Source organism: Aulonocara stuartgranti (assembly GCF_965226115.1).
Source record: "Aulonocara stuartgranti genome assembly, chromosome: 19".
NCBI classification, from domain to species: Eukaryota; Metazoa; Chordata; class Actinopteri; order Cichliformes; family Cichlidae; genus Aulonocara; species Aulonocara stuartgranti.
In genome coordinates this window covers 12,606,360-12,627,386 of record NC_138955.1, presented here as the reverse complement: position 1 = coordinate 12,627,386, position 21,027 = coordinate 12,606,360, and the positions used below count along the sequence as shown (strand labels likewise).

General features: G+C 39.3%; 3 protein-coding genes across 4 annotated transcripts; 2 read left to right on the top strand and 1 right to left on the bottom strand.

Annotated features, from left to right (window-relative positions):
* Positions 1-462: 462 nt before the first annotated feature.
* pacc1 (proton activated chloride channel 1) lies at positions 463-7,277 on the bottom strand. 2 transcript variants are annotated; one of them, XM_082516271.1, is made up of 8 exons: positions 6,970-7,277; positions 4,351-4,477; positions 4,006-4,218; positions 2,088-2,242; positions 1,810-1,952; positions 1,569-1,710; positions 1,368-1,475; positions 463-1,278 (listed from the first exon to the last, which is right to left on the bottom strand). In XM_082516271.1, the coding sequence occupies exons 1-8, from the start codon at positions 7,003-7,005 to the stop codon at positions 1,117-1,119; spliced, it is 1,086 nt and encodes a 361-aa protein (XP_082372397.1). In that variant the 5' UTR covers positions 7,006-7,277; the 3' UTR covers positions 463-1,116. The 2 variants fall into 2 exon arrangements, with proteins under 2 accessions (XP_082372397.1, XP_082372398.1); XM_082516272.1 differs by having other exon boundaries at positions 4,354-4,477; positions 6,970-7,276.
* Positions 7,278-7,517: 240 nt separating this feature from the next.
* Positions 7,518-9,921, top strand: nenf (neudesin neurotrophic factor). The gene is made up of 4 exons (XM_082516273.1): positions 7,518-7,856; positions 7,998-8,058; positions 8,245-8,348; positions 9,092-9,921. Exons 1-4 carry the CDS (start codon positions 7,716-7,718, stop codon positions 9,266-9,268), a joined length of 483 nt encoding a protein of 160 aa, XP_082372399.1. The 5' UTR covers positions 7,518-7,715; the 3' UTR covers positions 9,269-9,921.
* ezra (ezrin a) lies at positions 8,275-20,759 on the top strand. Its single transcript, XM_082516270.1, has 15 exons — positions 8,275-8,348; positions 9,096-9,185; positions 9,951-10,329; positions 11,989-12,072; positions 12,645-12,740; positions 13,089-13,363; positions 14,121-14,204; positions 14,662-14,808; positions 15,194-15,290; positions 15,426-15,589; positions 15,699-15,829; positions 17,231-17,391; positions 17,582-17,674; positions 18,139-18,402; positions 19,422-20,759. Exons 3-15 carry the CDS (start codon positions 10,318-10,320, stop codon positions 19,584-19,586), a joined length of 1,773 nt encoding a protein of 590 aa, XP_082372396.1. The 5' UTR covers positions 8,275-8,348; positions 9,096-9,185; positions 9,951-10,317; the 3' UTR covers positions 19,587-20,759.
* The last annotated feature ends 268 nt before the right edge of the window (positions 20,760-21,027 follow it).

Here is a 21,027-nt window from a genome sequence, read left to right as displayed (position 1 = left end):
ACTGTAATGGCACTTTACAAATAAATAAATAAATAAAAATTTAAAAAAAAATTAAATTGCCAGTGCTTTATGCCCATTCCAGCTCCATAATTTTTAAACAACTTTCTGAACAACTCACTGTCATTTAGGATTTAGTCCTTCCCAGGTCTTAGTATTAAATCCCAGATGAACAACTGCTCATGATACAGTACACTGTGGTACTGTTTATTTAACAAAAAAGTAAATGAAAATAAAGTGTGTGTAAAACTGAGTCCACCCCACTGTAGAAGCACATATATCAGCAGTAACTTGAAGCTTCTGTTTTCCATCCATCTATTTTTTTCTACTTAACAAATTTGTGGTCCCCTATTCAAGGTAAATCCAAACATATAGATAAAATCAAGGATCAGTTCGTCTGGGAAAGATATAAAGTCTGGACAGTCTACCCATTGATACCGTGTAAAATTAAATTTGGCAGTAAAATACAGGAGTAAAAACATATTTATTTTGAAAAATCATTTAAACAGCAAGATTTCAACATATCGATGCATAACGTTGAATCTAAATGAAAAACAGCAGCACTGCTGGAACATATATGCTACAGAAACAAACTACAAATTAAAAACAGTTCTCAGAAATCCCTTTAGAGTCTTTAAAATAGTATTATCACTTTCAGAACTGAACCAGTCCAAGATATAACACAAAAGTTCACATTTTCTCAGTTTTACACTTAAAAACAACTTTTAAGAAGTTTTAAAAGTGTCTTGGCTTTCAGCAACATTTTCTTGAGTGTGCGTGTCAAACGCAGTGTTTATTGGACGTTTTAGAAGGTGTTTGTGAAGTACATCTTCTTTTGAAATGCAGTAACTAAATATTGGCTCTTAAAGAAAATGAATCTAGCAATAACAATAATCTAGTAATAATCAGTTATTACTGCCAGCTTACATGTTAAAAGAGAAGCAGTAACACCTACAAATGTAATTCATAAGCATGCCCTCGTGCTAATATTTCTCACTACTGATTACAAAAACAGTGACTGTAGTGACCTGGAAAAAGCAGCTGTGTGAGAATAAAGCTCAGCTCCGTCAGATCTTAGAGTTTGGATATTGTAAGATTGTGTCTTGTCTGCAAAGTGTTTCAGGTTACATGGTTCAGTTCCCGTGCTTTATTCCTCAGATGCCTCTTGCGCATCTTGATAGTCCACTTAATAGTGAGTTTGGCAAAATTGGCAGCTTTGAAGAGAGCCATGAAGACCCCACAGAGGATGGCTATAGAGCTCCAGGCATTCGCAGTCACTATCTGTTTGGAAAGAAGCAAAGTTTTGTCGAACAATGAGCAATTCGTGCAAGCACAATTCAAATAAGGAGAAAATTTCTGTGAGAACATACCAGTCGGATTTCCTGCATAAAAGGATCTCGCCACTCAAAGACGGCAAAGTAGAGCTGATCGGTTTGTGCCCCTTCAGGCCTTTTATCGTTGAATTTCACCACAGAAGACTAGACCATTCACCATAAATAATCAAATTAAAAACTTTCAATTCAAATGTCATCGTGCATGGAACTACATGTAAACTGTTGGGACATAAATACCTCTTGTCGAAACTCGACAGCTTCATTTTTTACCCCAGATGTTGTCAATAATGACATTTTGACCCAGGTTCTGAAGCCTCCAGAGAAGGTCCACATGGAGTAATTCCTCTCACAGTCCCTCATAAACTCGGATTTATTTGCACTACAGGCAGAAAACAGGCACATATGCTGCTATCACACAAATCACTGTTAACACTTTGCAAAACATCAAGCTTCGAGTGTCTTATTAAACAATGATTACCTGTCAGTCAAGTTACTAAACTTGGCAAAAAGCATGTAATTGATGGCACTGAAGTCCTCCTCTGTTTCATTGCGACTGAACTGCATGAAGATCAGTTCTTTGTTACGGACGTCAGATGGCCCGCGGACCACCAGAGCTTTTTTCTGTAACAGTATAATAGTATGTAAATCCAGTGGAGACAATTTTGCAGTTATGTTATAGCTGCACATCTTTAGGATTGCTCAGACTTGTGGGTTGTGTCTGAGAAACAGCCAAATAAAAAAAAAGTTAATTCTGACCTCTGTTTCGTTCGCGAATGGCCCAAAGTAGGTCACTTCTTTTATGTTACAGTCTACTTCTTGAGGCTTGCCGGGGTCCACTAAAGGTGGGATGTAGTCATGGTAGTGATGTTTACAGCTGAGCAGCTGGGCTTTGCCGGGGTACAGAGCTATGCCTGCTCAAAGAAAGTAAACAGAGTCTGCATCAATGTTCTTCAACAGCAGTGTTTATGGACTCACTGCCATTTACTTGTTTGTTCTATGTGGAGGTAAAAATGTAAAATTTTGCAACGGGTGCCTCCAAACACGTTTTATTTTGGTGACGCAGACGAGGACACTTAATGCATTTCAAAATTCTTCCATGTGTCTCTCATCCACAGAGAACAGGATTTGTTCAGCTGTTGCTGACTATTTTCATGGATGTCTTTTCAGATGGAGATTTAAGGCTTAAGGGACTAGCTGGAAAAAAAAATTAAAGAATAAACCACATTATCTTCTAAAGCAAAGATACAACACAAAAAAGAAAATGCACCTTGCATTGCATGTCTGCAACAACTGACCAAGTCACATTTGATAAGCTGCAATTTTAGAAAAGTTTTCAGATTTAATACACCCTCTGGTGGCCACACAGCAGGCAATACAAATTATTCACACATAACTAGCGCCTGCCTTCTGTCACAGTGTTATTCAATTATTGAGTATTTTGTCACCAACAATAATTTGGGGTTTATCGCGATAGAAAACAGGCCAGGTGTGATAATGAAAAGGAGCAAAGAAGTATTCATTTCTAAAATCTTTGCCAGGGTGGATCATCTGGCTCCATCTCACCCCATCCCCAGCATCCTCCTCTGTCACACAAACCCTCTGCATGTCCTTTTCACTACATCCATGAGCCTCCTCTGTGGTCTTTCTCTTCTCCTCCTGCCTGGCAGCTATATCCACCATCCTGCTCAACCTGAGCTGGTTCTCTGATGGACTCATTTCTAATCTTGTCCACACTGGTCACTCCCATTGAACATTTTAACCTCTCAACTCTGACAACTCCAGCTCTGCCTCCTATCTCAAAATCATACATCATAGCAGGTCTCACTACTATCTTGTAAACCTTTCCTTTCTCTAGTGCTGCTATCCTTCGATTGCAAATCACCTTTGACACTCCTCTCCATTATCAAATGCTTTCTCTTGATCCACAGAAACACTGAAACTCCTTCTGACCGTCTCTATATTTCTCCATCGACACTCTCAAAGCAAACATCCCATTCTGGGCGATCGTGGCTCAAGAGTTGGGAGTTCGCCTTGTAATCGGAAGGTTGCCGGTTCGAGCCCCGGCTTGGACAGTCTCGGTCGTTGTGTCCTTGGGCAAGACACTTCACCCGTTGCCTACTGGTGGTGGTCAGAGGGCCCGGTGGCGCCAGTGTCCGGCAGCCTCGCCTCTGTCAGTGCGCCCCAGGGTGGCTGTGGCTACAATGTAGCTTGCCATCACCAGTGTGTGAATGTGTGTGTGAATGGGTGGATGACTGGATATGTAAAGCGCTTTGGGGTCCTTAGGGACTAGTAAAGCGCTATATAAATACAGGCCATCTGTAGTGCTCTTTCTCTTCATGAAGACATTCAGCTGCTCACTTAGCTTCAAAATCTCTGTCCCATATCTTAATGGCATGGTTAATCAGCTATATCCCCTTGTATACTCAGATACTATTCCATCTAGTGCCACGACAACCACTACATGAAGAGCATGTGTTCCTGCTAAATGCTGATAAAGGCAGATTTAAATGCTTATAAAAAAAATATGAAGTGCTGCTGTGTAGTGCAATCTGTATTTTCTGGATGAAATGAGTTACCTATTGTTCTATGTTTTGGACATAACAGCACACTTAACACCCACTAACCCAGTCATAGTCCTAAAATATGCCCCAAAAAGTGTATCATTCATACTAACCAGGAGATGAAAATGAGTCAACCTCTTTGTAAATGACGGACATAACGGGGTTGTTTAGTTTCTCCAAGAAGTCAGAGATCGTCTGGTAGGCCAGGAATGCTGCCACCGTAGTCAGCAGCAGGTAGATGAAGATGAGCACCACCGTGAAGAAATTCTTCAGACAGGTTTTACTGAATCTCATAGGTGGATTGGGCCCCCTAACGTCATCCTGTGCTGTAGGGACAAAGGGGTAAAGGCAGGAATCTGAGTGGACAAATCCAATTACATGCCACAAAAGCGTGGACCAATAAAAAATATATCAGTGTAATGAGTGTCCAGCATGTGGTGCAGAAACACGTCTCCTACTACTTTGTGAGATGCTGCTATCAGGCTTCTCATGCTCCGGGTCTTCAGTGGCATCATCAAAAAAGACTGGAGACGGTGCGTTGCCTTCATCTTCATCTCCCCCCCCTTCATCATCCTCATCATTGAACTGTAGGGTTAAAAAAAGAACATTTAAACACCTATTTCTGGTTACAAGTATAGTAAAACTATACTTAAAATCCTAACAATTACTAAGGTGGGGTCACATTTGTATCCATTTTAAGTGGAGTGGAATAGCACTCTGAGATCTTCAGTTAATGATGAATCAAACCTAATACAAAACCCTTTGCTGGCAATGACGGCCTAAAGTTTTGAACTCATGGACAACATCAGATTGCTGGGTTTCCTCCCTTTTAATGCTTTGAGGCCTTTACTGGAGCAACTTTCGGTTGCTGTTTGTATGTGGGCCTTTCTGTCTGAAGTTTAGTCCTCAACAAGAATAATCCACTTGTCCACTTCTTTGCTTCAATAAACAAAATAAAGGTTTGTTTTGGATCCATGTTTTAGGTCATTGTCCGTCTGTGTTGTGAAACAGTTGGCTGCATTTAGCTGGATTTAAGCAGACTGAATGTCTCTGAACACCTCAGAATTCACTCGGCCCCTTCTGGGGAAGTATAATCTTCCACAGGAGATGCTGATCCTGTTCTAAACTGCAGCCATTGAGTCTGTCCTGTGGTATGGAGCAGCCACTAAACAGGACAGGTGCAGACTGTAGCGGTGCCTGAAAGGCATTTAACCTATTGAGTTCGTGGTCCTTTATTGGGTGAATACCTGAAAGACAGTAAGTTTTATGTATATATATATATATATATATATATATATATATATATATATATATATATATATATATATATATGTAATATATATGTAATATATATATATACATATATATATACACACATACATACACTATTGTTTTTGGTATATTGTTCCCTTCTCAGTAACGCCACACCTTTTAGTTGCAATGTATTCATCTTCCACATGTTAACTTGTCATATTTTAGTAGTATGTAAACATCTGTTATAGTTACATGTTTTCATATCATATATAACATCAGTTTGTTTTTGCTGACAGGTTGCAGTTTTCATGCTCAATGTCAGGTTATATCAAACAGCAGATCTGTATATATCAGAGTTATTATAGTATCGTATTTTCAAATTGGTTTTTATTTTTCCATTTTGACTTTTTTTATTTATTTATTTTTTTTAACTTACTAGTTTTTAGTTTCCTCAGCACATTTTCTTGTGTGAGTTTAGTTTTTATTTTTGGAAGATGTTTAATTTTATTTTAGTTTTTACTAGTTTCAGGATTAGTTCTAAAAGTTAGTTCTATTAGTTAATCTTTTTAATTCTTACTCTATGGAGGGCACGCGTCAGAGGCAGGATTTAGGAAAATGAGCTCAGATATTTCAATAAAAACCCAAAACTTTGGGAAAGCAGTGACTCAAAATTTTTGGACACAGCTGGTCGATGTCCATCAATGTCTCATTGGGCGAGTTATTATTGAAACTTTATCAAACTAACAGATACTAAAGCTTAATATTTTTCCCTCTACTTTTTTACTTAATTTGGTTTAGTTTTTCATTTTCGTTAACTAAAATGTTGTTTTCAAGTCTAGTTTTAGGACTTAGTTCAGTTAAGTCCACAAAGAGCAGTGAACCTTAGAGAAGCAGGGACACAGGTCAGCCGATCATGGTTACACACACACACACACACACACACACACACACACACACACACACACACACACACACACACACACACACACACAAAACAAATCTGCTCAAGCTCACAGTACAAATTTTCACATCTTGTAATTATTTTCTTTAAATAATTTTCGGATTCCCTCATCTGTTAAATCTGTTAAATCCCACTTTAACCCCTTCTTTTAAGACCCCCTGTCTCAAAAGAAATTACAAAATATAGAAAACAGTAACATTTCACTACTTTTGCCTTCTACAAACCTGACATTTAGTCACAACAACAATGATTACTGTTTCTTTCATTTCACTGACCTGTAATCAAATACTCCAATGACAAAACAGTTTAACTTATCTGGTGTTGATATTTAAGGTCAGTGGTTATAAGTTAAAGGTAAATGTACTTACAACAACAAAAATACACATTTTAAAAAAAAGTATCACACTGTCTGTTTTACATTATGTCCAAACCATCTTTCAGTGAGGAGAGCCTAAACAATGAAAACACCTGACAGCACCACAAACTTAATGACCAAGTCAGCGCTGGCTCCAAATGCAAGCGAGGCTTTAAAATGGCCATACCGATCAGTGGTTTTAAAAGGTTTTACGCCATTTCTGCAGCTATTTTAAAGCTTAAAATAAGAACTGGCGAATAATCTAAATGAATACTGCAACTATAGCTGAAACCCAAAGGAAACATGAAGTCAGGAAACGGCTGCTCAGTCACATGATGCCAAATACGCCCGACAGGAGCATGGACACAGCGAGAGAAAAAAGACTTTACTGCTGTCCTCAGAGACAATAAAAAAAGAAGCCTACAGTCTGTAGCAGTCCTGTGATTACTGAGACAAACATGAAAGATTTCAGAGTGAAACACAAACACGAAGGAACTTGTAACTTACCTCCTGGTATGAGAGGGACCTTCCTTTTCTGAGCATTCCTCTGCGGAACTTCCAGTGACTTCACCTAAAGCAGCTCTTCAAGCTTTTTGTGCCAACTCAGCAGATTGCTCCTAATAAACCTGACATGTTTAAAAACACCTCATTCCACCGAGCTCAAGTCTCACAGTTTAAAAAAAAAAAAAGACACCAGCACCCACCCCTGGGGGTTTTGGAGAAGTAGATAAAGGCCCAACCCACGATAATAACAGGGGACCCATGGGCCGCGATTCAATGCGATCTTGTTTCCTTGTTGTGGCTTCCTTGTGTCCTAGCTCGTTACCTTAGGTTGATTCCTAATGCTGCGTTCATGTACTTATGAGAAAACTCATTTATCTAAAAAAACAACAACATACTACTGCGACAAGAAACCGCATTTTTACTGAAATGCCACCCCATTCCTACAAGTTTATTTTTTACTCAAATGAACTTGACTATGGTGTTATGTTTTTCATAAGATATTTATGACATTTTTTTTAATTTATGTCTAAATAAAATCTATACAAATGACAAATAAATGCACAAAAATCACATCTTCATTGCTTATAGTCCAGAATATAAACAAATATCAGCGAGAACTGGTTTAAAATAATGTCGGTGAAATTTCCGAGGCTTTCAAATGCATCACGACCAGAGAGTACCTGGGCATTGAAAGGGAAGTGGATGAAGAAGTTTCCGCCTGAACTTCTTGTTTAAACAACGACCTTGCCATGGCAACAGCGCGATTTTGTGTCTTATTTATCATCCTCGCCGTGGCTTTAGCGGAAGATGCTAAAGTAAAACACAAAACTGCTCCAAAACCTGTCCGTTTATTCACCGAGGAGGAGCTGCAGAGATACGACGGCAGCGAGGTAAACTGTTGGAGAAATAAAATCCCGGCATGTGCTGCTGAAAATGAACTCGCGTGTCTACTTGTGCGTGCATTTTTTTTTTGTTTTGTTTTTGTTAAGAGTCATCTATATTTATCATCGCTCTTTCTTTTCCTATTATAGGAGGGCCAGCCTATTTATATGGCAGTAAAAGGGGTTGTGTTTGATGTCACCAAGGGAAAAGGTAGATGTAGAAAAAACATTATCTAACTCCTGGATTCAAATCGGTCATTAAAGTCAGTTCTAATAAAAAGTGATTTAACACATTAGAAGGCTTTCTCTATAAACTAACCTGACTCGGGTCATTTGCTTATTAGTCTCTGCTGTCAGCGCGTTGATTTTAATGTGCATTTTATTTCACCCATTCCAGAGTTTTATGGAAAAGATGCTCCATATAATGCGCTGGTAGGTAAGGACTCCACTCGAGCTGTGGCCAAGATGTCACTGGACCCCGCAGACTTGACATCAGACACTGTGAGTTTCAGCTGAAACATATTTCAATAAATCACTGCACTAATTTCCCATTTTCCCAGCATAAGATAAAGGATGAGGTGTGGCTCAAGGCTTTTGGACAGGATTGTACAATAGTTCATTAATGCTCTGACTACATTTTCCCCCGATGTAGACACTTTAAAAAGCAAAGTGACTGGAGCAAGTAAAACAATAAATCACAAAGTTTCTGTAACACCAAAGGCCATAAAAGGTGAAAAAAATGCAAGACTTCCTTACAAAATGTCACCATTTGAACATTTCAGACAACTTATGATTCATAGGAAATACATTTAAAGGGACAGTTTCACAGACCCAGGTGCAGGTGAGGTATTGACAGCTGTGTGAAAAATATGAGGTGAAACTAAGGTGAATAAATAGGATCTTTTAGGGAACATAAACAACACTGTGCTAATGCGATTATATCAACTTTTATTAAAGTAAAAGTTCATTTAGATCACTTTTTATTGTAAAAGACTGAAGTAATCATCTCGCTGTTTTAAGTATGTTCTTTGCATAAGTGCTAATAGTCTTTCTTTCTAACTCTTAGCAAACGAAATAAATAAAAGGGGGCAAATAGGCAAGCATAGCTTTCCCAAAAAGCGCACCCCTTTTCCCAGGTACAGGTCTCCGAGCTTTTCCACAAGTCAGAATGCTCAAAGGTTAAAAAACACACATATATTAAAAAAGCACTGATTAATGTTCCTTAATTATCTTCACCTCCACAGACAGGCCTCACTGAAGAGCAGCTAAAGTCTCTGGACAGTATATTTGAAGGCACCTACAAAGCCAAGTATCCCATTGTGGGTTACACAGCATCCCGTATCCTGAACGAGGATGGAAGTCCCAACAAAGACTTCAAACCCGAGGACCAGCCTCATTTTCAAATCAAAGATGAATTTTAATGTAATTTCATGTGGTCACTTTACTTGACAAGAATCGCGATGAAGAAGTTTGATACATGTGCAATAATAGGAGAAGCATTATCCTGTTGACTCAAGATTGAGAATTAAATAGCGCTTTAATAGCTTTGACCAGTTTACGGTGCACCAACTACTTTAATACCTGTTGCATCATCTGACTAAGATAAAAAGCGGGGACTTTGGAGTAAGAGTATGCAGATAGTTAACGGTCTCCCGGAGACACATTTAAAGAAGTTTAAGCACAGATCAAGATGCCTCCTGCTCCTCTCACAGTGCTCTAAGCCATTTAATTTCATACTCTAAACATTAGGAGCTCAAAGATCCTTCCAAACTTAAAATAATCTTCATGCACTGTAGCTGCAGTGTTTTGTTTTATTTTTATAAATGAGAGACTGTAGCTGATTATTTTAGTCACTAATCAATTCATTTTTTGAACTCTGTATTTTACTGTGAAACTAAATGAATTATGTGAATGACTCAGTGGAATATTTATGTTTAGGAAACAATAAATCTGCAGCTTTGTTAGTGTTCATCGGTCCACATGTATTCAACTTGTTCGTCTACAATTCTCATTAAAGTCTGAAAATGTTCTAATCTTTTGTTGGTCTCATCCGTGTTCTACCACACACAACTGTGTTACCTTGACACGATCTCTTTATGACAGCCCTCTCTGCTGTCACCTCCAAACAGGCGACATAAATAGATCGTCCGGCCCCTTATAGTCTTGCTTGCTCTGATCAAAGGTCGCAGTACTTAAGGTGCTGAAGCAGGTGATAGTCTTTGGGTGGAATTACGCATCTTGCGCTGCCAGTGGCCACATTGGAAGTAAATCTTTCAGTTTTGTGATAGTAACTCTCACGTCACTCTGCGTAATCTGCTGAGTTCAAAGGGCACGAGCCCTGCCCAGGAGTTTTCGAGCGAGAGCGGTGCTGCGCTCTTTATCAGGCGCACGTTCAGCTGGGAGACGTTCACTGCAACCTGTGACAACCTGGGAACCACTTGGTACTACTCATCCACCAACCGCAGCCAAGATGCCCAAAACGGTAGGATCACCACGATTTAAATGATTATATGTCACTGAAGTGTTTCTTCCTGTTGCATATTCAAAAATGTCAGTGGTGGGCTTATACATTTATTTGTGTGGTTTCTTTGAATTGCTTATGCTGAGAATGGCCACTAGATACATTTCAGAGTTACTTGCATAAATACAGATTTAATAGCTTTAATTTCTAATTAAATGTCCTTTTTTTTTTTAAAGAAATAAACAATCTGGCCAAGCTTCTTGTTTCCAAGAGTCCAAGATCCTTCTTGGCATTTACTCATTAACTAAGTGTAGAGTTTGACCCATGCTGCTCACATTCCTGACAGAAAAATGCTACTTCAGGTCTGCAACCAGCCTGTCTGCTGTTTCTCTGGGCATGCATAATGCACTGCAATCATGGTAATTCCCTTTAGTGCCACTGGAGTGATTTTTAAATGCTAAGAACGAACTCATGACTGTACAGTTTAACCGCTTTTCTCTGCTCCGTTTGATTTTCTGAGGCACCCTGCACCAAACAAGAGACCTCTGTCTTAAACAAAGAAAACTCTCATGTTCTAAATGTCCGCAGTTACTTAAGCTTTCACCATCAGTCTGTCGGAAAACTGATAAGAACGACTGGCCTGTGCATTACGAAAGCAGCTCTGTGCTTATATTGACACTGCAAGGAGAAAGCCTCTCTTAAGAGGTCATTCTGACGTCTACGTCCATTTGACTGACCTTAAACTAACTACAAATCAAATAAAATTATGAGTCATAGTTGCAGGTGTTGTTTGCGTTGTGGAAAACGTTTTTTGAACAGCTAAACAAAAGAGGTGCGACAGTACCAAAAAGCACAATCCAAGTATAAACAAATTAAGATAATCCTACATAGCTCAACGGTATAAACTGGTGACTGAGTCTAATGGATTAATGATTCATCAGTGATGTCCACAGTCAGTGATTAGTGAGCGATTAAGGTTGTGGCAGGTAGGAAACACCTGCAGGATGTCAGCGAGTTGAGCTATTACCTTATGCATGCCATCACTGGAGGTGGTAACAGTTGAGTAACACGTTAGAGGTTTCACAAATGGATGTTCCAGCTTTTGCTGCTCAAGTTTCGATGGGATTATCTTTATGACACCCGGGGCGTGCTGTAGTATAACTTCATAAAACAATTGTGTAACTGCTACAAGCCCAATCTGGCCTGTGATCAGGGTCCGTGTGTTGAGAACAGCCTGGGTGCTTTAGTGTGTTTTTTTTATGTTGAACATCTGCTCTATAGACATTTTAAAGTGTCATTTCTTTTCCACTTTAATCGTTGTTGTTATAAAACAGGCTGATCTTGACTAACAACGGTAAAGTCAACTCTGCAAGCGTTGTAATCTGCGTATGTGCAACCTTGTGTAACCTTGCAAGAGTAGTCCGAAGTCTAATGAGATAGTGAGCAATTATGGTTTATGAATAATCCACTTCACAGCTCCTTCACACATATGACTACAATATCTTTATGTTTCCAGGCTGATCGCTGATCGCTGCAAACTAATAATAAGATCACAGTAAAATATTTCTGCCCAGTTACAGATTCTCTGAGAAAAGGAAGCTGATTGTTTGCAAATATGATTCATGTGTATACAAAAAGAAATCTCTGTCATCACGTGACTAAATGACCTTTATGCTGCAGGTCAATGTCCGCGTCACCACAATGGACGCGGAGCTGGAGTTCTCCTTCCACCCCAACACAACAGGGAAGCAGCTCTTTGACCAGGTCGGTGTGATGCAGTTCACAAAGCACATCCTGTATTATTTTATAGATCCCGGATGACTTTATGTAGACTGAAAAGTTTCTGTTTCTTTCTTTCTTTTGAGAAGTCTTTCATGCATTTAAAATAAATAAATAAAATGGACTGGCAAAGTGATGGATTAACGCCAAGTAGCAGCAAATACAACAGTGTAAATACAGTACAGACCTTTGAAATACTTCAGCAGAGAAATACTTTCAGTCAGATACACTCGCGTTGGTATTTGTTTTGCAGATAAATGGTCTTAACTGTAACCAGTGGGTATTTTATTCCATCAGCAAAGCAACTAGTAACCATAGCTGTCCCACAGATCTAGTCTGGTAAAAGCTGGCCAGTTTAATGAGCCCCTTTGTGATACAAAAAAAAAAATCAAAAAAACAAGCTTAACGTTCTCATTTAAAAGTTCTGTAATCTTATCCAAAGGTTTTATTCTTCAGGGAGAAATTACCGCAAGAGTCATGGAGGAGGTTTTGATTAAAAAGTGAAGAAGCTGTTGAGAAGATGTGCAGGATTTTGTTATCATGTCTCCACTCTGAAGGTTTCCAGGACCATCGGCCTGCGTGAGACTTGGTACTTCGGGCTGCAGTTTGTTGACATCAGAGGATTCACCTCATGGTTGAACTCTGAAAAGAAGGTGAGGACTTGCAGTGATGTTAACCTCTGTTTCATCTACTCTGTTTAGAATTGTTAATTGTAAATGTAAAAACCCAGAGGCCTGCTGCAGTTCTCAGTTCTACATCTTTTTTATTATTAAATGTACTGTATTATTTTTATGTGTCTATTTAATTTGGATTTTTCTGTATTGTGTGCAAGTAAGCATTTAATTGTTAAATTGAGAGTTAAAATACGTGTTGTTCGTAAAAGTAATTTGACCCTTTTTCTACGGGATTCTTGCCCACACTCTGTTATTTATTTAGCTGTCTTTACTACTCTGCTGTAGGAACTTCAATCATATTTTATTCTTTAATTATTGCCCCTCTAGGTGATGTCTCAGGAAGTGAAGAAAGAGACTCCCCTGCAGTTCAAGCTGTTGGTCAAGTTTTACCCTGAGGATGCAGCCGAGGAGCTGATCCAGGACATCACCAGGAGGCTCTTCTTCCTCCAGGTGAAGGAGGCGATTCTGAATGAGGAGATCTACAGCCCTCCAGAGACCGCCGTGCTGCTGGGCTCCTACGCCATCCAGGCAAAGTATGGCGAGTACAACAAGTCGACGCACAAGCCACGTTACATGTCCTCTGAGCGTCTTCTGCCCAAGAGGTGAGTGCGAGTGGATCTGCAGCAGCTGCACATTGGTGAGCAGGAAATCAGTTCTTTGCAACTCAGTACAACTTTACTGCTTTTTTGCAAGGGCAGATTTATGCAGCAGTGATCCGAGTTGAAAGATTAACACCGCATCCATCCTACGGGAACTCTTTACAATTGTGACGTTCCAAAATGTAGATAAAATTCCTCTAACGCTACAACTAGATTTGGCTTTCACAGTTTTATTACTACGAGTGTTATTCTCTCAAATAATTCTCAGACATCAGCTACTCTGATAGTCAGTAGCACATTTTTTAAATACAATTTGTCATTCATCATCTTATTTCCCCTAAAAGTTAGTGAACTGATTATTTTCTAAAATTAAACACATGACCACATGGATGAAGCGGCTCTGTCTTTTTACCTTGCTGAGTGCACTTAAAAGAAGATTAGGACCATTTATCTGTGATTGGTGTAGTTTTTGCATCAACTTTGCACTCATAAAATGACAGAACAGCCGCATCATAAATGATAGTCTTCTGGATAAATGACCTCTTTTCCTTTACAGCAAATCTGGAACTCATCCTGGCTACTAGCCTCCCCGAATTATCGAAATATTAACCAATGTGTGATAATGCCCCTTCGGCTCCTGACAAAGGATGCCGGGAAAGACACAACAATGCATCATGTGTATGCTTTAACCCTGTATGTATACACAGACTGTTTACATTTTCACCAGCATGGGTTGCTGATAGCTTGCTGCTCCCCTCAGAGTGCTGGACCAACACAAGCTGTCAAGGGAGCAGTGGGAGGAGAGAATCCAGGTTTGGCACCAGGAGCACGGAGCGATGCTAAAGTAAGTGAAGGCTGAGTGGCGTAAATTTCCTCCCTCAAATGGATGCTTTCAGGACTTTACTTTTTAAGAATGAACAGCATTTTTGGTCTCACAGCGTCCTGGAGTTTTGTAGTCAGTGAACTTTTACAAGCAGTAAAGTAAAGTAGACTTAGAAGGCTTTGTTCTTATCGTACTCATGATCACTCAGCTTTTACAGATGCTGCAGTGTAACCGTGTTAGCATAAAGGAAAAAGAAATTCAGCAGCAAATAACTCATTGCTGTGTTTTTGATGCCCAAAAAAGCTTCACGCACTCTGTTGTAATGATTATTTGCTTTTTTTGGTTCTAATTAGTTAATAAGGGACATGGATTATTAGGTGGAGGTTTGCCGCCACACTTTAAACCCCCCAAAATAAAGTAAAAGACAAATTAGTCTGTTGAATATTTAATATTTTATTTAATTATCTAATGTGAACAGGGAAGAGGCCATGATTGAGTACCTGAAGATCACCCAGGATCTTGAGATGTATGGCATTAACTACTTTGACATCAAGAACAAGAAGGGCACAGACCTGCTCCTGGGAGTCGACGCTCTAGGCCTCAACATTTATGCAAAGAACGACAAGTAAATCAGTTTTTGTAGTAAATCTCTCTCTCTGTATTTCTGTTGTTTTGTCCCTGCTTTTGTTTGCTGTAACGTTGTTCTGTGCGCTGACCTGATAAAACACATCTGTAGACAGGAGATCAATGCACCAGCGGTCAAACCTCACTCGGAGGCGTGTGTCAACTTTCCTTTCAGTGGCTGGTTTTAAATAACGCATCTAACTATATGGATGTTGCTTTGAAGAGGTCATTGACCCAATTCTACTACAACATGAACCTACAAACCCTCCCCAGCCTCTTCCTCTGATACCGCATGGGTCAACCTGTCCAGCTGTGAACCTTTTAAAGAAACAAACTTAAAGCTCATATCACACTGTGAAAAATATCTCTTTTTATCCATTTTTCAGGCTGACTCCGAAGATTGGATTTCCCTGGAGTGAAATTAGAAACATTTCTTTCAATGATAAGAAATTTGTTATTAAGCCCATAGACAAGAAAGCCCAAGTAAGTGTTTTATGAGTTTAATAATCTTCACTAGTATCAAACAGCTTTTTTATACCAAGAGATTTTAAACGAAGCTTATGGAGCCCTTTTTGAAAAAGAAAAAAAAGTTGTCTTCTACTTTTCTGTCTTTTAAAGGACTTTGTATTCTACGCTCCACGGCTTAAAGTCAACAAGGGCATCCTGCAGCTGTGCATGGGCAACCATGAACTGTACATGCGACGCCGCAAGCCCGACACCATCGAGGTTCAGCAGATGAAGGCTCAGGCCACACAGGAGAGGCAGCAGAAGAAGATGGAGAGGTGGGTGAAGCTAAGCGCCCGGTTAAAATGATGCAGGCAAACTTAATTGGAATTTGAAATGTGTAGGCTTTGCGTTAGGCGTGCGATTGAGCTTTTCCGTGTTCTGCAGGGATCAGCTGGAGAGCGAGAAGAAGAGGAGGACGGCCATCGAGAGGGAGAAGGAGGAGATGGAGAGAGAAAAGCGGGAGCTGATGGAGAGGCTCCACCAGTTTGAAGAGACAACTAGGAGAGCAGAGAGAGGTGAGATAGAAAATTTGACGTAGAAGCTGCATCGCTGCGGATCTTATCTGTTGTATAGTGCTATGAAAAAGGAGATTTCACTGATTTTTTTCTCAGTAGTCCACATTAAACCATTTATTAACCATCTGCTAACACCTGTAGAACCTTGAGGATTTGAGCTATTACAGGTTTACGGCTTAACTATACATCCATTCATCCATCCATCCATCCATCCATCCATCCACTTCAGGGTTCCAACTTGAAAGTTCACACTGTTTGATAGAAACTATTACATATGTGAGCTAAAGCGATAAAGGGTGTCCCACATTATAAACATGAACCTTTCATTCTTGGTTAATTTACTTTTTGGGGCGGGGCTTTTTTTGTAAAACCTGGATATTTTAATCATTAATTGCTCTCAAAAATAAAAATAAACATAAATGCCACATCTATATCAGCTCTTCCACTACCCAACTTCAACCGTCATTGCACAGTACTGTATATATTCTAAGAAGAAGATCAGAAAACCCTTTTCTCAAAAGTACTATTGACATTTGGTAAAAAGCCCACCACCATATTAGGTAAAACCCCCTCCTCCATCATCCTCCCTTGCTTCTCCCCCATATGGTGGAATATATATTTGAGAGTTGGAAGGGCAGATTTCAAAACATGGTTTGACAAAGATGTGAGGAGGATGGGAGATCGTTACTTGAAAAGCAACTTTGTTATGTTGGGCGAATTTTGTCAAACATATGATCTTCACAAAAAGCATTTCTTTAAATATCTGCAGTTAACATATTTTTTTCCCAATCATCGGCATTTAGCATTTAAAACGTTCAAATCATTTTTAAAATCTAAAACACAAGGCTCATATTTCTATGATCTTAACAACCTTGATGTCTTATGATAATGAAGACGTGCAGTAAAAATAATAATAAAATTAATTCATAAAACTCTTCTAAAAAGGATGACTTTAACTAATTTATTACATATTTATTTTCCATGTAATTTTGTTACATAAATATGATTAAAAATTTGGCATGAACCTGGTCAGATGACTAGATGACTAAAACATTTTCGTAAACGATTATTTATAAAAAATACATAAACCTTTGATTTGAAATATTTCAGTTGCGACTTACTCAAAAATATTGCTTTATGTTTATTGAGGTAGAAGAAAAAAAAATTTAATTTTGGAAACCTTTATTAGAGTTTTGGAACCACCAAAATATTTTAATAGTACTGTATTTTCCTTTTTTCCCTGTAACTTTAATCATTTTTTTCTATGATGTTAACATAGAAATGTTTAAAAAAGAAAGTACCCCGATTTAAGACAAATCAGTTTTGAGTTTCTTATCCTGCATTTTTATAACAACGTACAGTGCTTTATAGATTTCCCCGTGTTCTGACTTTGTCACGCAGAGCTTCAGGAGCAGCTGGACCGGGCCATGAGGCTGGAGGAGGAGAGGAGGAGGGTGGAGGAGGAGGCGGCCCGGCTGGAGGCTGAGAGGATGGAGGCTATAATAGCCAAGGAGGAGCTGGCCAGGCAAGCTGAGGACCAGTTAAAGAGCCAGGAGCAGCTGGTGAGTGTGAAGCACATGAGGGAAAAAGTCCTGATAAATCTCCTGAATTCATTCTAAGCACTTATCGGCTGTTCTAATGGCAGATTAAAGTAACACGGAGGTTTTTTGCTTTTGCTTTCATCACATTTCTAAAATGACAGCATGCCTATTCTGTTATTCTCACGTCACAGTGTTGTGCTTCCTCCTTCAGGCTGCAGAGCTGGCCGAATATAGCGCCAAGATTACTGCGCTGGAGGAGGCCAAGAGAGCCAAGGAGGAAGAGGCTGAGACATGGCACAACAAGGTGGGTCTCCAGCATGCAGTCAAGAGCTCCACAAGTCACAGGAAATACCAGAAAAATGTCCCAGCACAATATCAAATATAAATTTATTGTTTAAAAGAAAGAAAACGATTTATCTGTATAAGTCATCCATAATTTGAATCTTTTGCACTGTAATTTACATTGCATACTTCCTCAAAAACATAACTACTCATGTACTGTAACCCTTGCATCTTATTCATATTAGATTGCTTTGGTTTGAAAGTATAAATTCAGGAGCCATGTTTTAGTGGAGAGGTCAGAAAGGCAGGTTCAAGTTTGCAAAAACCAGAAAGCTTGATTTGTCAATGTCCTTGCAAATTTGGGTATTACTGTCACATATATACAACTAAAACACTTAAAATACTACATTTATATTATAATCAAATGCTCAATGATGCAAACCACCAGCAAATCTAACACACGCCTCTCCCCACCTTTCCTTTTAGGCTGTCGAAGTGGAGGAGAGTCTGCTGAAAACGAAGGAGGAGCTGCACACTGTGATGAGTTCTGCCAACTCAGCTCCTGTTGCTGAGCATGCATCCTCCTCCTCCTCCTCCTCCTCCTCAGACAGCGAGAGTGACCATGAGCACAGCGAAGAAAACAGCACCTATAGCGCCGAGCTGCAGACACAAGGCATCAACTATGACCGCCAGGAGGAGGAGCGACTCACCGAGGCCGAGAAGAACGAGCGCCTGCAGAAGCAGCTTCAGGTTAGTTCAGGGACCTGGAATACATCCCAGATCAGCCGGAGTCTGCAGCAATGCTTAAGACACTTTTTTCTCGTAGCTTTTCTGTAGCTTCCAAAACACTTATAGCAAAAATATGCTGTGTTAAAAAAAGCCATGAAATTTTAAGCATCTATTATAGAAGCCCAAATAATGTTGTTCTAGAAATAAGTCTCACTACTCGGCACCTGAGCACCTTTCTTGGAAGAGTTTATCGAGGCATTATCAAAGTTAACTTTAAATTCAATCTTCACTCGAACATAAACATTTAAAACTATCTGTGACTTTGCCCCAAAATAAGGTTTTTAAAAGTTTTTTTTTCTAATGGATAATACTTCTGCCATCATCTTTGAGGCTTTTGAATTCACTCACATTTTCAATCACGATTCGTTGAGGCTCTTTTCCCTCTCTTGTAATACTTCAGGAAAAGAGCCTGGAGAGGGGAGGCAAGGGCTGGAGAGAGCAGTAGAAGAGAGACAGAAGAGAGACATGTGTGAGCAAGAGACAGATAGTTGAAATAGAGAAGAAGCAAGGAGCAGAGGTAGTGAAGGTGGATGAGTTTAAATACCTTGGGGGTCAAGCATTCAAAGCAGCAGAAAGTGCACAAGACAGGTGAAGAAGAGAGTGCAGGCAGGGTGGAGTGGGTGAAGACGAGTATCAGGGGGAATTTGCAGCAAGAGTGAAAAGGAAGGTTTACAAGATGGTAGTAAAACCTGGTATGATTATGGTTTAAGGTGATGGTGACATTGACAAAAAGAGCTGGCGATAAGATTTTCATTGGGAGTGACCTGAATGGGCAGAGGGTCGGTGTGACAGAGCAGGATGCAAGTGATATAGTGAGGCAATGGAGGCAGATGATCGAGTGTGGCAACCCCAAAAAGGAACAGCCAAAAGAACAAGATGATTAAATTAAAGATATCACTTTCTAATGGAGGTGTTGCCAAGATATCTGTTGATGAAGTGAATTGTATACAGTTTAATAACTGGGCACGACTCCTCCGCAGGACCTGAGCTCAGAGCTGGCACAATCCCGAGACGATAACAAGAAGACCCAGAACGATAAACTCCATGCCGAGAACGTCCGCGCTGGCCGTGATAAGTACAAGACCCTCCGTCAGATCCGTATGGGCAACACCAAGCAGAGGATTGATGAGTTTGAGGCCTTGTAGAAATGCCAGAGACCTAAAGCTCTCTCACAAATACCTCGTGAAGGCCTTGTTCAGCATTTTAATATAACTGAAGCCAAATGTGATCCCAAACACCCAGAAAAGGCATGGAGCTGATCTGTGTAATAATTTCTGCACGAGTTTTACTTTGCTGGCTGAAACTGGCACTGTGGGTTGTTTTTGCTCTATTCTGTTTTGTGTTGCACTCAAATGTTTCCAATGTGCTGTTTAGTCCCATTAAAATGCTGATGTGCATCACTCTGGAGACCAGATATACTGTATGAACAAAGCTAGTACTAGGGGTACTATAGAACTTATATATCTTATGATAACTAATCAGTAGTTGTTGCAATTTACATTTGCAGTTTTGTTACTGTAACAAACTGAAGTGGTTAAATTTTGATTTATTTAAATGAATGCCTGATGCTTAAAAAAAGATCTTTTTTATTTTATTTGTTTGATAGTTTTGCCAAAGAAATGTCAGCAAAGTGTAGAAAGGTTCCCACTTGTGTTCCAAGAAGCTTGATGTAATGCTGTCATACAAAATGAATCTCAGTTTGCAATAAAATAAAACTGAGACTCACAGCAAATTAATTCATAATTACTCATGAATATTCCTGGTGGTCTGGCCCTCCTCGTCATGTTCTCCTGTATTTTATTTGTGTAAATAACAGTGCAACTTATTTCATTAATATACTTACATAATCTCTCCTGCTTCAAATGTATTGTTTTTATGATTTTCAGAATTTACTTATTGGAGTTACTTTATTTAACCACATGGGAACATTTAATGTATTCTTACGCCGTCCTGTTTGTGTTCAGGTCAGATCTAGAGCATCTAATTTACAGTGAACAGGATACAGCAGACAAAAAGACAAGAAAAGACAAAAAGGCCAAAACTGAAGCAGCTTAATGGTTTCTATATTACATCTTTTATTATTTCTCCATTTGTTGTTTGAAAATGTTCTCCGGTGCTGCAGAAGCATTTTTAATGTTCGGCATTAAAAATGAAACACATGTTAAAAAAACACCAAAGAAAAGTCAGCGAGAAGACCTTAAACTCGGAATTAATTAAACTTCACCTTGTGCAGCTTTGTACTTTTAGGCAGAAGAGAAAATGAAGGCAGGAAAAAAGCTTTTTATGAGGCTATGGCATCTCTTGAATATTGTGTCATTACAGGCATTAAACATTAAAACTTGAAAAATATTCAAATTGTCATCATTTGCATGATTCTTCTCCATTATTGTCTGTGTGAGGAAGGGATAAAAGTTGCATTTAGAAAGATTTAATAGCTGCGTTAGTGAAAAGTGGAATTTGATCTTTTCTGTAACTTTCACCATTTAGTGAAACATGCTGATGTGAGTGCAGCACACAGACAGGAAGCTCAAGTGATGCCCGCTTTCAACTTTGGCTCCCTGTGATGATGTTTGAGGAAACTGAGGC

Excerpts from the sequence above, each read along its gene's own strand:
- pacc1 (XM_082516271.1), bottom strand. The coding sequence starts at position 7,005 with ATGCTCAGAAAAGGAAGGTCCCTCTCATACCAGGAG. Across the intron at positions 2,243-4,005 it reads TGACTCATTTTCATCTCCTG|GCATAGCTCTGTACCCCGGC; the intron begins GTTAGTATGAAT and ends TTCTTTGAGCAG. Across the intron at positions 1,476-1,568 it reads CTGTCGAGTTTCGACAAGAG|TCTTCTGTGGTGAAATTCAA; the intron begins GTATTTATGTCC and ends TGAATGGTCTAG.
- nenf (XM_082516273.1), top strand. The coding sequence starts at position 7,716 with ATGGCAACAGCGCGATTTTGTGTCTTATTTATCATCCTCGCCGTGGCT. Across the intron at positions 8,059-8,244 it reads TGATGTCACCAAGGGAAAAG|AGTTTTATGGAAAAGATGCT; the intron begins GTAGATGTAGAA and ends CACCCATTCCAG. Across the intron at positions 8,349-9,091 it reads CAGACTTGACATCAGACACT|ACAGGCCTCACTGAAGAGCA; the intron begins GTGAGTTTCAGC and ends TCACCTCCACAG.
- ezra (XM_082516270.1), top strand. Across the intron at positions 14,809-15,193 it reads ATTTATGCAAAGAACGACAA|GCTGACTCCGAAGATTGGAT; the intron begins GTAAATCAGTTT and ends TCCATTTTTCAG. Across the intron at positions 17,675-18,138 it reads CTGAGACATGGCACAACAAG|GCTGTCGAAGTGGAGGAGAG; the intron begins GTGGGTCTCCAG and ends CTTTCCTTTTAG.